The sequence below is a fragment of the Hemiscyllium ocellatum genome, chromosome 7 (assembly GCF_020745735.1).
Source record: "Hemiscyllium ocellatum isolate sHemOce1 chromosome 7, sHemOce1.pat.X.cur, whole genome shotgun sequence".
Lineage (NCBI taxonomy): Eukaryota > Metazoa > Chordata > Chondrichthyes > Orectolobiformes > Hemiscylliidae > Hemiscyllium > Hemiscyllium ocellatum.
Genome location: NC_083407.1, coordinates 69,651,601 through 69,669,425, shown reverse-complemented (window position 1 = coordinate 69,669,425; position 17,825 = coordinate 69,651,601). Strand labels below are relative to the sequence as shown.

The 17,825-nt window shown below is 41.2% G+C and overlaps 1 protein-coding gene across 1 annotated transcript in view; it reads left to right on the top strand.

Moving 5' to 3' along the window:
- pde11a (phosphodiesterase 11a) overlaps positions 1-17,825 on the top strand; it is a 394,952-nt gene that overhangs the window by 323,019 nt on the left and 54,108 nt on the right. Inside the window, exon 15 of the mRNA XM_060828117.1 lies at positions 16,347-16,447. Within this exon, the coding sequence (XP_060684100.1) occupies positions 16,347-16,447 (101 nt within the window). The remainder of the gene's footprint in view (positions 1-16,346; positions 16,448-17,825) is intronic.

Here is a 17,825-nt window from a genome sequence, read left to right as displayed (position 1 = left end):
CCCTACACGGGAACACCACCCTACACGGAACACCACCTTACACGGGAACACCACGCTGTACAGGAACACCATACTGTACAGGTACACCACGCTGCATAGGAACACCACGCTGCACAGGAACACCACGCTGCATAGGAACACCACGCTGCACAGGAACACCACGCTGCACAGGAACACCACGCTGCACAGGAACACCACGCTGCACAGGAATACCACGCTGCATAGGAACACCACGCTGTACAGGAACACCACGCTGCACAGGAACACCACGCTGCACAGGAACACCACGCTGTACAGGAACACCACGCTGCGCAAACAAATCATATTGCATAGGAACACCATGCTACACAGGAATCAGCACAGGTAGCCTCGCAACAGCAACAGGAACTGCTGGCCTGAATGTATGCCATCAGCACAGGACATGTTTTAGCTTGGGGCCGCTCAAGGTGGGCTTCCTAAAGTCCACCAATTGCCTGTCACTGTTCCCTCATGCCTAACAACACAGTGTTCACCAGATTGTGGACCTGAATCATCAGGTGATCGACTCCCCAGCATGTTCTGTGTATCAGTCCCTACAAAGGACACATGTGAAAGTGAACTCCAGAGACATTCCTACTGTCACCCTCTGGGGAGGTGTTAGATGGAACATGTGGGGCTGGCAATGACTCTCTGCAGCAGTCGAGATTAACGTTGACTTCTCCATCTCCTGATGCTGCCTGGCTTACTGTATTCTTTGAGCTCCTTCCTGTCGCCATTGCAAAAGAAGCATACAATTAATGACCACTACCACATAGAGGTGAAGCAGGCTGCCACACTCGCCAAAGGTGATTGGTTAATCGCATTTCCTCCTCACTCTCCATATCCATAATTCAAACTTAACATGCACCGACCACACCATTCTACTAACAGGACTTCCAGCTCTACCTTTATTGGCAGATGTAGCTCCTTTACATCACCCTGTGTTTCACCCCTCCCTTGGCATTGTAGACCTGGCCTTTATCCTGTAATCTTTCTTTAGTGGCAGGGAAAATTGAGGTTTCCAGTGAAGCTGAGAGAAATTCCTTATTGTCAAACTGTTCCCCAGTCCCATGAGATGTCCAGCTGCCCTCCCAATCCTGATACTCATCAAAGTCTGGGTAATTTGAGTATTGCTGAAAACATACACATTTTGTCAAAGCTTTCCATCTTACACTCAATTGGGAGAGACATTTTACACTTCATCTTATGTCTATCGTAGCCCTTAACTAATCAGTGCCTTTCATTTGTCCGTCCACCTATTGGCTTCATGACACTCAATCTCAGTCTTGAAGAGAAAAGAGAATCATTTGCCTTTTGTCCAATACCGGACTCAGTTCCCTCAGATGGAGCCTATAGCCACTCACCTGTGCAATGATCTCTGCCCAGGTCACCTTAGGAATTCATCTTGGCTTCTGCAGCCATCAGCTGAAATGGAATCTCTCCACATTATTGAGTGGCCTGGAGAAGTCACAGAGCAAGCTCTCCTGCAGTGGTGAGCATGGGATACCATGCTCGGTGGGATTTTCACATCTTCAAACACAGATAAATCCAATGATGTCACCAAGTGGGTTTTACAAAGACAGACATTGCTCTTACTTGAACTTGCACAGATGTTATGTTGTGCAATCATTGCACACTTTGAAAAATTTCTGATCAGTTTAATGGAAGCTCCCCCCTCAAAAAGACGGCATGCAAGATTTAGCAATTTCAAAGGATCTTCTATCATTTAAGTATGGTGTTTCTGCTGTGTGAGGGTGAGATGGCAAGGATTTCTCAATGTCAGTGCCAACCCTGCCATCTGGATCTTGTGCCAAGCCTGGGTTACTCATTTTCATTTGATTGCCAGCATGTGGTTCAGATTCAGCCAGCCACAAGCTTCCCACACAGCATTCTTTCTCACTTCCAGCCCTGCTGACCAGCTCATCGACAGGACTACAGAGTCCAGCTAAACTTTTCAACACGTATTCCTCTTGGTAAAATTCTACAGTACTAATGACAGCAAACACATGGTCAAAGTTACCCTTACTAACCTCCTCTGTGACCGTTGATTTCTCCTGTGGGCCTGCATGCAAGTTGAAGACAGAAAATTGTCAATGTATCAAGTTCCATGTCCTCACTAAAGACTGGGCTAACCATCGATTTCAAATATCCATAACATTTCACATCAAAAATTCTTTGCCTCGCCTTGAACCATACCCTAATGAGTAGCTGGCAATATAAAGTGAGAAAAAAAGAAATTGCACCTGAAAGGTTTAAAGAAAACTATCCTGCTCATTGCTCAGTATCCTTCCTACTCATTCGGATATACGTAGTTGTGTTAAGGATAAGCGCAAGGTTCATTTCTCTTAATCTTGCAGCTTTGTGCATTCCTTTTAGTTGCTCATAGGGGCATTCCATTTTCAACTTTAATGAGTAATGTGACTTGGGAATGAGTATATGAAATGGTTTCTGTTACCGTCCTTCTGCCATAGCCCTTCTTCCCAAGGGATATCCATACTCCTTCAAGATTCTAGTTCTTCCACGACCACTACCAAAACTTTGCGGGTTCCCGGTTGATCATGGCTTATAGCTGTGAACATGTGACAATAACCCGGGCCTGGGTGACTCATGACAGAACAAGGACAAATACCTCTTGTGATCTCAAATGCCCCTATTAGCCTGATTGCATAATGATGACAAAAGATACATTTAGTCAAAGCTTTTCATCCTGTACTCATCAGGTCAATTTACAAGAAAACCCATGCTCAAAGGGAGATCTAACATTTGTACAGCAGGAGAGTTAAGTGCTGATTGGTTGGCAAGTGGACTCTGGTCGAGATAGAGATACAATATGACTGGACTAGTAATCCAAAACCCAGCCTAATGTTCACAGGTTCAAATCCCACCATGGTAGATTGTGAAATTTGGATTCAATAAAAATCTGATATTAAAAAGCTAGTCTGATTGTTACCATGTAACCACTGTCAAGTGTTATAAAACCATTTTGGTTCACAATTATTGTTTAGAAAGGAAATCCGCAATTTTTACCTGGTCTGGCCTATGTGGGACTCCAAATCCTCAGTAATGTGGTCAACTGTTAACTGCACTCTGGATAATTTGAAATGGGCAATGAATGCTGGCCTAGCCGTGAGGTCCACAATACTTGAATAAAGTTTTAAAAACTCTTTGAAGGTCAATATATCCTTTCCAAGGTGTAGGCCCAGAATCAGTCACACTATCTCACCATTATTTTGTGCAGCTGAATCATGACTTCTAACCCCTTGGAGCTTAGGTCTCTTATTATAAAGGCCATTCTAGAGCTGACATGGCAGCTCTTGTTTGAGAGAGACAGGGACTCCACTTCTGCTCATGAGGCAGCACCTAAGGATGGAAAATGATCCAAGAGACTTGATCTGGTCTATCTGCTGGTGAGAGCTCCACATCACCAGATTTCATGAAGGTTTACTGCAGCAGTTACCTAGTGGGCAATCCCATGACTTGATGTGGTCAAGGACTCGGGAGAGACAGAAGTCTTAACTTGAAGATTTTCAGATAATGAGAGGCCGGCAACTTCAGGGAGTGCCAGCAGGAGCAATGGTGGCAGCTGGCAATGCACCCAGTAGAGGCCCAGGATCAGTGAGGCCTCAGGTGAGTGAGGGCGAGACGTATAGTTATGAAGAAGAGTCATAACGGCCTCTGTTTTTCTCTCTACTGACGCTGCCTGGCTTACTGTCCCTCCACCCTTCAGGCACTCTGCTTCTATTTCTGATGAAGGGCTTTTGCCCGAAACATCGATTTTACTGCTCCTCGGATGCTGCCTGAACTGCTGTGATTTTCCAGCACCACTAATCCAGAATCTGGTCTCCAGCATCTACAGTCATTGTTTTTACCACGAGCTAGAATGTGTACTCAGTAATGTGTAGAACTGTGTAAAATATGTATCTTATCCAGTAATGTGCACTGAAGTAATTTTATTTGACAGTTTTCTCCCATCCTTTTAAGTATATTGACTCTTCGCTGAGTACAGTTCCACATGTTCTCTAGCACCTCAGTTTTGATCCCAGACAGGAATGTCTGTACAGTAGTTGGTCCTGCACGGAATTAGTAATAAACTGATTCCCATTCTCAAGATAATAAAGAAAACAAAGAATGCTGGAGAAACTCAGCAGTGAGGATGATTAGAATGAATGAGTGAATGATTTATTGTCACATATATCTTGAAGATACAGTAAAAAGTGTTTTGTTGCCACAATCCAGCACCATTTGAGTTACAGTAAGGATAAAATAAAATTACTTTAGTAAGAGCTCATCTACTGTTCAAATTGGGGTCTCAAGCACAGCTTCAGGGCTTCTGCAAGGTCTCTCCAAGTTGTTCCAATCGTCAAGGAGTTCCACTCCAGGAACAGCAAAGACCACATAAATGCCCCAGGAGCTCCCAGCTCTGCTGCTGCCACTGTTTCTCTACTACCGGCACCAGTCCAGGCTCTGGGCCTACCACCACCAGGAAACCAGGTTCTGGGCCTACCACCACCAGGAATCCAGGCTCTGGGCCTACCGACAGCAGGAGTTCAGGCTCTCGGCCTACCGACAACAGGAGTTCAGGTTCTCGGCACTGCTAGCTGCCCCAATCCACGCCACCGCGCTGCATCTCAAATGCAAAAAACCACACTAGAAAAAAAAACTAACTTCTGTTTAAAAATTCTGCTTCTATATAATAGCCAACATCTTTTCAGTGTTGCAATTGTAATATTAACAATTGTATCAATAGGTTGCAAAGGAATGTTTTGGGTCATTAATACAGTACAACAAAACTTCTAGTCTTTTGGATGTGGTCTGCAGCACTAGGATAATATGCTATAAGAAAGAAACATGAAACCTCACTGAGTAAGTTGTTCAAAGCCAGTAAAAGCAAAACTAAGTCAGTCAGCCGAGTATGAGCTGAACATTCTGAAATATCAGATGGCTCAATGGCCCAGACCTGTTACCATACAAAGCCATTTACTTTTTAATGTTTCAAATCAACATCCTGACCATATCTAATACCCTCTCATTTCCAGGTTCGTTTGACATTCTATTTTTGCTGTATTTATTGTATACATATAAAATAAAAGCCAGAGCCTGCCCATTACAAAATACTGCATTTCAATGGGTTTACTTTAAGTGTTGAAGTGAAAATCCACATTGACTCTGAAAGATATATCAAATGTTCACCTTCCAGCTAAATAGCTCCACGGAAACCATTCTAGATGTTGTGAGTTGTTATATAATTTACTTCTTCAAACTTCTGAGTAATTCAGTCTCTTTTGCAGTTTCCCTGATGCTAATTTTAGCGTTAACCTTCTTTTGACACCTCTAAAACAAAACAATAAAGTCTGTCAATGAACTCTTTGAAAATCCTTACTATTTCAGAGAAATCAGAAGGAAAATGATTCTCACTTGACATCAGAAAAAAAATATAAATTTTGCTCTGCATTTTGAAATTATATGCAGACTTCAAACTATTGAGATTAACATTTGAAGTTAAACATTTTCATTCAACAAATAATTATTAATAATCAAGTAAATCATTTATTTTTTCTGGTTACAGCTGGGGGGTGACAAAGTTTAATTTGACAGCAGACTTTTATAACTAATCCTGCAAAGTATAAAAGCCACAAAGTATTAATAAACATGAAACATTGACTGAATGTTTTGATGATTTGAGCTGTGAAGCTACATTTTCCTAATGTATTTATTGGTAACTAACCAAACCCCATGATAGTTCATCAACTACAATGGCTCAAATCGTTGTCAAAATAGTGCCAAAAATTGCAAAGACTAAACGAAGCTCAGATGAGCTCAGATACTAATGTACAAGTTAGCAACAGAAGTAGGCCATTCATCCCCTTGAACCTCCTCTATCGTTCAATAGGATCATAGCAATCCATTTGTGGCCTCACTTCCACATTCACCCTGCCCCTGATCCCCTTTAGCTCCTTTGATGCTAATCAATCTACGATTAAAAATAGTCTGCTCTCCCCATTCCCTGAGGAGAGTTCCATAGATTCATGACCTTTTTAGAGAAAAGTTCTCCTTATCTCCATCTTATAAGAGAACACTTATGTTGTAACTGTGTTCCCTCTTACTCCTAAAAGGAGAAGCATCCTTTCAGCATTCACTCTGTCAAGTCCTATTTGGATCTTCTCACTTCACATTCTTCTAAACTCTAAAGGATATAGGTCCAACTTCTCTTCATAGCTAACCATCTCCTCTTAGGTATTAGTGTACTGAAACTTCTCTGAACTGCTTCTTATGTATTTACATCCTCTCTTAAATACGAAGCCTAATGCTGTACCCAATACTCTAGATGTGGTCTGAGCACACTCGATACAGCTGTCATAAAACATTGCTACTTATATATTCCAATCCCCTTGCAAGTCTGAACATGTTCAATTTATCTTCCTAATGACTTGCTGAAACTATTTTGTGATTCATCTTTTGTAACAATACATTGCTTTTTGTTCTTCCTGTTAAAGTGAGCAAGTTCACTTTTTACCGCAAGGAGTTCCCTTTCCCAAAATTCTTTCCACTGACTTATCTGTATTCATTTGCAGACTCCAAATTGTCCAATATGCTACCAAACTAAGCCTCCAACTCAACATGTAGTAAGTTTTCTACTCCCTTTTGAAATGGAGGAATCTAGAGCCTGTTGTATTGAACAAGCTGTAGTTTATTGCACATCAGGAGCAAGTTACAGGTCACATTGATACGATAGAGATTTGACAAAGAAGATGAGGAGGACTTGGATTTTAGGGTCAGAGGAGTAGAATCTAAGTTGTTCTGCTCAGAAGTCCATGTGATGTTACTAAAGTGAGTGGTGCTTATGGCATTTCTCGATATTAACCATTTCAGGCTTATATATATATCTTTACCCAAGCCTTAAACCTGTTATTACTATTATATGTTTCTGTATATAATTACATTTACCAATACCCTATTTTCCCCCAAAGTCTCTGACTTACAAATTCAGATGAGTTAGATATTTTCCAATCCTCCAACAATGTATTTTCTTCAGAATCACAAGATTGGTTATTTGCTGGATGGAAAACTGTCATCTTTGATTTTCTCTCCTGAGAGTTTGAGGTTTGTAGGACCCTTTCAACTAGAGTACCTTTAATCTCTTGGATTTCCTTTGTGAAGTAGGACGTCCATGCTGAAATTAGCAATTTCTTCTGTGTAGTATGCTGAAGATCGGAAACAGGCAATCTCTTCTTTGTAGTTTCTTCAATGATTGGATTTTAGTTGTCCCTTCACAGTGGTGGATCTGTGGTGTTGTAAATGCCACAGCTTTGATCTGCATCAGCAGATTCCTATTCTCAATCTGCCTCTAAGTCAATGCTGAACCATATTGACCCTCCACTTGAACGTTTTATTGGTTCGGACATTTTCTCATGCCCCGTCAGTGACTACATTATTTGCAAAACCAACATGTTCCTTCGCTGGTCCAGCAATTTGAGGATTGTTTCTTGCTCAGAGGATATCTGTCACTGTTATTGAGGATTCTTCCTGGGAAGATAATGAAGTCAAATGTTTAGCTTCAACTTGTCTCTTCAGAGTCATGTCAGCATTTAACATCAGGTTTAAATCTATCACAGCTATTTGCTCACCAAGACGTGTTACATTCTGAATTACATCAGTTAAAGATTTAACAATCGGCAAAAGTGGTAGGTCCTGTTCATTGGCTATCTTATTGCTTATGGCTCCTTCCACACCTTGCTGATTCTTGCAGTCTGAATTATTTTTGTTATTGGTAGCAGTGAAAAACATTTCTACCAAATCAGTGTGGTTATAGATTCCCATCTCATTGACTGTGTCAAACAAATTTCTTAAGCTAACATAACGAACCTCAATGAACTCTACTTTCATTTATATTCTGCCATGAGTCTAGACCACTCTATGAAATCCTCTACTAGCTGTCCTTTGACTGGGTGTTCCTTGACCAGATACAGTATTTTGTTTCTGGCTGTTTCATGATGAGTTTGTATTTGACTTTAACTAGTTTAACTCCTTCATTTGACGAAGATTGAGTTGAAGATGCACATTCCTACTTGAATAAGAATTCTTGATTGTGAAGTACATGCACATTTTCTACTGTTTGTATCCCTTGGAGATACCTTTAATCTGCAGTGATACGCTTCCTGGATTATGCATTTCCGTTGTCTGTTGACAGTGTTTTCTCTATTGTGGCTCACTATTTGATTGTATCATGACAAATAGTCATTTGGTCATACAAAATTTGAGTATTACTGAAAAATGACATATTTTATGTGTCACATTAGGACATTTCACAAGCATACAAATTCAAGGGGAAAACTGACATTTACCCAGCATGGAAGAAGAGTACCGGTTGGTTGGCATGTGGACTCTGACTGTTAGAAGTGTTGCCATGGAGAATGCAGCTATTAATGCTGGCTGGCAGTTAATAGCCATTTAAATTTTAAACCAGAGCTGATTGATTAGGGGATTGCCCTGAGAAATGAAAAGCAAATGGCTGTCCCCTTTTTTTTAGAATTACTTACAGCGTGGAAACAGGCCCTTCAGCCCAACAAGTCCACACTGACCCACCGAAGCGCAACCCATCCAGACCCATTCCCCTACATTTACTCTTTCACCTAACACTATGGGCAATTTAGCATGGCCAATTCACTTAACCTGCACATTTTTGGATTGTGGGAGGAAACCAGAGCACCCAAAGGAAACCCGCGCAGACACGAGGAGATTGTGCAAACTCCACACAGAGGGTCGCCTGAGGCGGGAAAAGAACCCATGTGTCTGGCACTGTGAGGCAGCAGTGCTAACCACTGTGCCACCGTGCCGCCCACTATGTCACCGTGCTACCCAACTGTTGAGTTGGAACAGGCTAAGTGTGAAATTTTGTGAAATGTCCTGATGAGAGCAAGATGAGAAGTTTCAGCATTAACATAGAGACATTTGACCAAGCATCTAACTAAAGTTCATGAGATGACTTTTGACACAAGTACCAGTTTAACAAAGTCTGCATCACCTATTTCCCCAAGTAATGCTTAAGATTTTCTTCTGTTGTAGGCTGTCTACCACACTTACCACTTAGTGATTGTAGATATTTGACTTTTTAATTTTCTGTGAATGCCCCTTATTTCTGCACAGTCTCTGATAATGACCTATTGTGTGACAGATGAAACATTCACTTTAATAAATGGGCACTATCTCTGCTATAAGGTTTTGTTGCTTCACAGTGCTGACAAGGACTCTTATTGGCTAATGCCTGAGAAACTTTCTTTTCTCATTATTCAATGGGGAAGAGTATGTTGATAATCAATCCCCACTATTTCACAAGTCATCATAAACTACTAAAGTTGCAGTGTGGAATTCACTCCAAGTTTTGCCATTAGCGGGAAAATAACTATTTATTATAAACAAATGTGTCCTTCAACAAGGAAAACATTACTCATTATTATTCATTACTACAATGTATTTTAATATACCCCTTTAAAATCCCAAAAATGCACACATTCATCCATAAATGAGACAAACAAAAACAATTTGACACAAATACTGTGGGTGGAAAAATATAACTAAGTAAAAAACTAATTCTGCAGCTCAAGAGTACAGAGTACAAGAGGCAGGATAAACTGTTTCTCAGAGGTCTTTTGATACCTTTTTAGTGATTGTGACAGAATACAGTCTATAATAGTCAATATTCGATTCTATAGCTGATCAGGTGGTCTTCATCTTGTATGAGAACTCTTTCTTTTCAGAGTCTTCACACTTTATCATTTTTAACTGGCAAAGAGGGAGATGCTGAGAGATGTCACATGCTTACAGCCTTCTGCATGTCTCCGAGTATGCTGCTCTCACAGGAATGGAACAAGTTACAGCTGGACCAAATCAAACGATGTTGTTAGGCTGTTTTTTTTTCTTTAACTCAAAGACTTCTGGTTCCACCCTGCCTCATAAGGTCTTCACCTTGCTGCTCTAAAAAGTAACATAATCTCATGTGGCTAAAGTGTGCACCATAAAATCTCACCTGATCTTCAAGTTACAAAAACTCTCCCAGTACTTTTAGATATATGGCAGTCCAACTTCCATTTTCCCCATATATAGTCCAAAAGGAGAAAGAAAAATGTGGCCCCTGCCATTTTCAACATTCACTTTAGTAATATTGTTCAGGATCTTATTTCTACTTCAGTCTGCCCTCACTCTTCTAAACTCCAATGGTAACAAATCCAGCTTGTCGAACCGTTCCTGAAAAGACAACCCCGCTCACTGTAGGTATCAATTTCAAAACTGTCTCTGAATGGGACCAACTACAACATCTTTTCCTAAATAAGGAGAAAAAAACCATACACAATGTTTGAGATGTGGTCTCACCAATGCCCTCTACAACAAATAGATAACATTCATTACCTTTATATTCAATTTTTCCTCATTATTCACTGTGGTACCTGCATATTAGATTAGATTCTCTAAAGCGTGGAAACAGTTCCTTTAGCCCAACGAGTCCACACCAAACCTCCGAACAGTAACCCACCCAGTCCCATTTCCTTCTGACTAATGCACCTAGCACTATAGGCAATTTAGCATGGCCTAATCACCTAACCTGCACATCTTTGGACTGTGGGAGGAAACTCACGCAGACACAAAGAGAATGTGCAAACTCCACACAGACAGTCACCCAAGGCTAGAATTGAACCTGGGACCCTGGTGCTGTAAGGCAACAGTGCTAACCACTGAACCACCGTGCCATCCATCGGCAATATTTGACTCAAGTTCTAGATTAATCTCCAGCTCAGAATTACACAGCTGTTCTCAAATTAATGCCAAAATGAACAACTTCATATCTTTCCACATTAACTCTCATTTACCAGATTTTTACTCAATCACTCAAGCTATCTACAACAGACTGTATCCATGATATGTTAGCTTCACAGGATACTTCCCTTTCTACCTTGTGTTATGGGCAAATTTAGCTACCAGATCTTTGTTCTTCTTATCTAAATCATTAATTGTAGTAGTTGATGACCCAACGCAGGTCAATGTGGGACTTACCACATCTTACCACTCAACACATTACAGCCAATCAAAAAACAACTCATTACAGAGGCTAATGCATTTGTGAAATTCTTTACCACAGTGAGCTGTAGAGGTTGGTTTGTTAAATATATTCACGACTGAGACAGGTTGGTTTTAAATCAGTATGGGAATCAGGGTTATAGGGAAAATACAGGAAAGTGGAATTAAGGATTCTCAGATCAGCCATGATCACATGGAATGCTGGAGCAGATTTAATGGCGGAATGGCCAATGTTTGCTCCTACATGTGGTGGTCCTATGGTCTTGTACTCTGTTTTCTGACAGCCAGACAACCTTCTAGCCATGCTTAAATGTTACCCCTAAGCCATGAACTTCTACTATGGCACTTTGTCAAATGCCTTCTGAACATCCAAGTCCAGTTTGTTCTCAGGTTCCCCTTTCACAGTGAATGTTACTTCCCCATTAATTGGTTAAATATCTTTTCCCTTTCACAGGGCCATGCTGATTCTTCCTGATTACTTTGTGCTGAATCTTACAGATTTTTTTTTGGCTTAGTGTTAATCCCATTGATGTTCATGGAGAATGTTTTCGCTGCATGTAAACAATCACCTCATTAACAGCATACCCCAACATCATGGAGCCCCTCGCACCCATTTCTAGCCACATCTTACCACATGCCATTTCCTGAAGAACCCACTACTCACCAGATACCCACCAAAGACCAGCATCTCTGGCACCTGGTATTAAAATGGCCATACTGCACCTAGGTGAGCCCAGATATTCTGAAACTGCCCTTCTCAGTAACACATAGTCGTACTGACAATGTTAGAGAAAGGGAAAATGATGCTCCAGGCACCTGGAATTTCTGGTGGATGGTGTGGTCCCCTTCATTGCCTCCACACCTTGGCATCTTGATCTGTGGTCTCCACGGTCTAGAGAAATGGTCAATAGTGCTGTTAAAAAGGTCAATACCTTCTACGTTTTGCTGGAGTAAATGTCACACTCTTGGCTCTGCAAATTCACACTCGCTCCATCTGAGCTACTGTTCCCACATCCCACGAGGACTCATGCTCTACCACTCTCACTGTTCGCTGCAATGACTTCACTCACTCATTTTCATTCACCCCCCCCCACCCTTCAGTCTCCCTCACCGCTAACCCTGCATGCCCTCTGCACTGTATTCTCACTCGCAAAGGACACCTACCACCTTTCAACCACCTGCACCAGCACCTGACAGCCATGTTGGCCATGTCCATCACAGACTATCTCTCCCTTTTTTTCTCACTCCAAGAGCAAACAGCCCAAAACAGGACAGGAAGACGCAGGATGGGTGAAGGGATGACCAACATTAGGCTCTTTGACTTATTATGAAGAAAGAATCCTGTCCATCACTGGAAAAGAGTGGGGCTGCTCCTGTGGGGATGCCTAGACATCAAAAGTCCTGCCAACTGGGTAAGTGCCATTCTTCATTCCACTGCCATTCCCACAGTGATCACACTGTTTGCCTCATTCGTGGCACATCACTGCTGAACATTGGTCACAATATCTTCTCTCCTGTGTGTCTTGCAGGTACCAGCAGCTTGTCCACGGCCTTGACAGAACAAAATTTCCAAGGCTTCACAGGAAGCATCAGCAAAGCAACCTCCTGCAGCCCCTACCAGCCCAAATGTTTGCCCCTCAGCAGGAAAGTCATGTTTAGAAAATTTGGGGGCACAAGCAGATGAGTACATCACTGCTTCATCTCTGCAACTGGCTGAGGAAGAAGCATCCTGGGCCATTGATAATCTGGGGACTGTCAGAAACCAGGCATTTGCTCTGGCCCTGACAGGAGACGAGCCTGGGGTGTCAGCAATCAAGAATGTGCAGGGAGGACCCAGAGCAGCAGGCAGATATGTGCGACACAATGATTTTTATTGCCCAGAGGCTGCAGCTGTGCAGCTAAGCTGTGGGGATGCAGCTCCCTCAAACACATGATAAACATCAGCCTCCATGGACAGATTGGTGGTTGCCATGGAAAGCCAAGCCAGGAAGATGCAAAAACCCCTCGACTGATGACTGTTGACTAGCAAGGCAAGATACTATTGTGTGACTGCACTAATTGGCATGGGGAGGCAAGCTAAGGCAGTGATACTGTGAGCATTTGGGTAGACACTAAGGAAGTTAATGCTAAGAAAGTATGCAAGCAGCCTTGAGATGCAGTCTGGCCCAATCCTTAAGTTGGGTCCTTTTGTGCAAAGTGTCCTTACAGCAGTCTTTCCATGCCAGTTGGTGGTGCACCGTGCAATGATGGTCTCTACTGAAACAGTCTGCAAGTGGATTGGAGAGATGCATAATGATCCTGAGGATTGGAAAGTTTCAAGATACCAATGTCTGTGGATAAGGAAAGCAAGTAGCTGGTGCCCATGGATGGTATCCTGAGATGCTGTTATGTGGTAAGGAAGAAGGAAGCTCTTCCAAGTTGCCGAGTGCCTGCTTTGACCTCTATGTCAAGAATTCTCAGTTTGCTTGTGGAGAGTGGTCAGAACAGAAAGAACTGCATATGAAAGAAATGAGATCTGCAGTTAATAAGATCATTTATAAGCAATCATCTCCCTTCAGAGGCAACTCGTCACTGCCAGCAAGAATTGCACCTTGACATCTGGAATTAAAAGATGCAGTGGGCTGCTCCTGATGTTGAGATAGGCTTTGTGGATTATATGTGTGATCTTATCATATTTCCTGCTGTAGCCCATGTCGTTCAGGCTATTATAAGATTGTGCCTTAAGTTTTTTGAAGTGCCCAGCCATAACTTCCTTGATGATCATTCCTGATATCTTCCCATTGACAGACTTTCATCCGGGCCTGGATACTTGTCAGCCAGCAGCTCCAGCAGTTTGCTCAGTACCACTTCCCTCACAATTGTGATTTCACCAAGTACACCTGTCCCTTCCACCTCCTGATTTGCAGCTATTCCTGGAATGTCTTTTGTATCCTGAATTGTGGAGACAAAAGCAAAATACAATATATGTTAAATTTTACATCTTTTCTTATTATCTACTATTAACTGTCCATGCTCAATCCCTCAGAGACTAATACTCACTTTACTTACTCATTTCCTTTTTAAATACATGGAGAAACTCTTTCTATCCATTTTCACATTTCTAGCTAGCTTCCTCTCATTCACTACTTTCTTTGTCTGGAATAATTCATTTATTCATGTTCTGCTGTTCTTTACATTCTACCCCAATATAATCTATGAATCATTTGTATACAATTGTATGCTTTTTCCCCAAGTTTGATGCTTTCCTCAATTTCTCTAGTTAATCACTAATGGTGAGTACTCCCTTTGGATTTTTTTATCTTCTTATTAGAAATGTACTTATTCCAACTATTCTGTATTATACCTTAAAATATCTGTAACTGCAACTCGACTAGCTCAGTATTCTAGTTAATTTCAACTAGTTTAGCTTTCATGCCAATTTAGTTGCCCTTGTTTAATTTTAAAATACTAGTCTTAGATCCACTCTCTCCCTTTCAAAATTGATGTTCAATTCAATCAACTTATGTTTACTGCTATTTATGGGTGCCAGAGGTCATTAATTAATCCTGTTACATTTCACCATACCAAGTCTAGTCACACCTGCTGTGTAACTTATTCCAGAAAGCACTGCTGCAAAATCATCTGAAAGGCATTCCATGAACTCTGCAACAAAACAAAACAAAAAACTGCAGATGCCGGAGATCTGAAACAAAAACAGAAATTGCTGGTGGAACTCTTCATCAGAACTGTGAGCAGCTAGGGAACACAGCTGGGTGTTGAAGTGGCAAGCAACTGGAAACAAGGTGTTCAGCCAAGCGGGCACCCAGGCTGCGTTTTATTTCCTCAATGCACAAGAGATCACATTGTAAATAATGAATACATAGACTAAAGAACAGGTAAATCACTGCTTCACCTGGCAGGTGCTTGGATGGTGAGGAGAGAGGAGCTAAACAGGCAGGTCTCACACCTTCTGCGATTGCATGGGAAGGTGCTGTGAACTCTGCATCCAGGCTACCATTAGGTAAAAACAATGACTGCAGATGCTGGAAACCAGATTCTGGATTAGTGGTGCAGGAAGAGCACAGCAGTTCAGGCAGCATCCAAGGAGCAGTAAAATCGATGTTTCGGGCAAAAGCCCTTCATCATCTCCTCCAAGCTACCCACTACCCTGATTTGGAAATATATTGATGTTTCTTTAGATTAAAATCCTGGATGCCCCTCCTTCAGAGCACTGTGGGAGAACCTACGCCCAAATAGACTGCAATGTTCCAAAAGGACAACTTACCCTACCACCACCTTATCAAGGGCAACTAGGGATGGTCAATAAATGTTGCCCAGCTAGAGATTATAACATCTCATGAACGATTTTTAAAAAAATAAGCACACCACTTATTTTTTTAAATTTCTAGTAAGTTTTTTTTGTATTCTAATGTGTCCTGCCTTCTTGTGAGTAAGTGTGGAAATCAGGAAGTTGGGACTGTACTCAACGTTATGAGAAATGGTCACTTACTATCTGACACCCAAGTCAAAGGCATTGAGCTGCATTAGGTTCACGTGTTTGAATTATAAATTTGAAGTAAACTTGCTGTAGAGAGGACAACATTTTTCTGATCACTCATTTTGCCTGTTCCTGGTAAAAAAATCAACTGAGGATTCAATCCACTTCTGCAGACTGTGCCAGGGCATTAAATGGCCCAGGGTGAATTTTCCACACCTACACAGGGAGATTGCCCCAGCTCTGCAAACTGCCCACTATCTCTGGCCCCACTGGGAGTGGTGGTCAATACTGGGACTACAGCCAATCCAAGCTCATCACTGGAGTCAGACGGTAGGTAGAATTTTGCTTCTCTGTGTAGGCAGGATGTTTATTGTCAAGAGAACACAGGTGAGACTGGCAACCCGGGGCTGTGGACCATATCTTGAGTCTGCCCTCCAATGGGCCAAGGAAGGGCCATAAATGAGCTGTGAAATAATTTGCTTAACCAAATAAGTGCCATTTAACCTATTGGAATTATGTCACATCTGATATTATGTGCAGAAGTTAATTGGGGGAGTTTTGGCTGCTAGCTGCAGCTGGTCTGTAGGATCCCTGTGACAGTTAACACTTTAATTTGCAGCAGGAACCCTACAGCCATGGCTCCCAACTCCACATGGGGCATTTAATTCTAAGCCCTCCCCAGCAGGCTGGCATGGGTGGGGTAGAGTGTTCTCAATATTCTGTAATAAACCGTATCAAAAATATTTTTAACAGCTTATTTTTTTCCTTTCCCTCATGACAGGGTCACAATATTTTTGCAAGTCTGTCTTCCAGGGTATATAGTGACATCATGCAACTTTTGAAACAGTCAATACTAGCAACTGATCTGACACTCTACTTTGAGTAGGTATTCATCGTTTTTTTTTATTTTAGTACAGCAGCCATGCCTAAGTTTATCTGAAAGTAAATCCTAAGATTAAAAAAGATACCTTTACGCAAGTTATATCAATAGATTTGATGGGGTCTTGAATGTTGAATTGAGTTGGCTGTCCTTGACATTCCTTGATTTCAGCTAATAAATTAAAATTAACCTTTGAGGGAACATAGCAGATGTTTACCAGTCTTTATTGCAATCAGACAACAGGATCAGTGCTTCCATACATAAATTAAAGCTGTTATGATTTTCAATACTAGAAATACCGACATTTTTGGAATTATAAAATGACACTAAAAAATAAAGATAAAATGTTAAACTGAGGAACAGACAGTGTTGTAAAGAGAGAGCAGTATTATCTTTTGATTATACTAACCAAGAGACAATGGAACAATGTGGCTGATTTTATGTGCTATGTGACAGGCATTACTTTGGATAAACAGTGAAAGACAAAAGTGAAGAACGTTTTCGATCACTTTTCATGGTATTGAATTAGTTTTTACACCAATTAACACTAATTATTGAATACAGCACAGAAAGAGGTCATGAGCATGTCATGTCTGTGTCAGCTCTTTGGCAGAGTGATCCAATTAATCTCTCACCCCTGCTTTTTCCCCAGAGCCCTATATTTCTTTCCCTTAAATATTACTTTTGAATCTGCTTCCACCACCTTTCAAGCTGTGCATTTCAGATCATCACATATCACTTTTTTAAAAGTGTCCTCATGCCACCTCTTGCGAATTATCTTAAATCTGTTCTCTGTTACCAACAGTTATGGTAACTCTATTGTATGGAGAACCTCCCCACCTTTTGTACTTCCTTCACATGACTGAAGTCTCTTGCCATAGAATAATTCTAGTAAATTTCCCTTGCACACTCTCTAAATTCTTAATATTCTTCGAAAGATTAGGGGCCGGAACTGAGGCACATTACATCATCTGACATCTAACAGGTCATTTTTGTTTTGCAATTTATTCTTCTATTAAAAAGTCTAGGATCTTATTAAACACAACATGGGGTTTGAAAATAAATGAAGAAATTAGTTGAAAGTAAACACTTCCTGAAATGGACCAATATGGGTGATATGTTTTGTATCACTAATTCAGCAGTCAGCTCATCTTAAACTTATATTTTGCAGCAATTTTAGAGCATGAACTTCTGCAGGAGACTCTCACCTTTTAAGACTATATTAATTCAAGTTTCTGCCTTTCAAGCACTGAAAAGAATCATATTTAAAACTGAGGTTGTAAAGTTGAGGTTTATTGTAAGTATTACAAGGTCAAAGTACATCAAAACAGTACTTCATTAGCACAGAGTCAGAGACATCCGACTGCGAACGGAGAAATG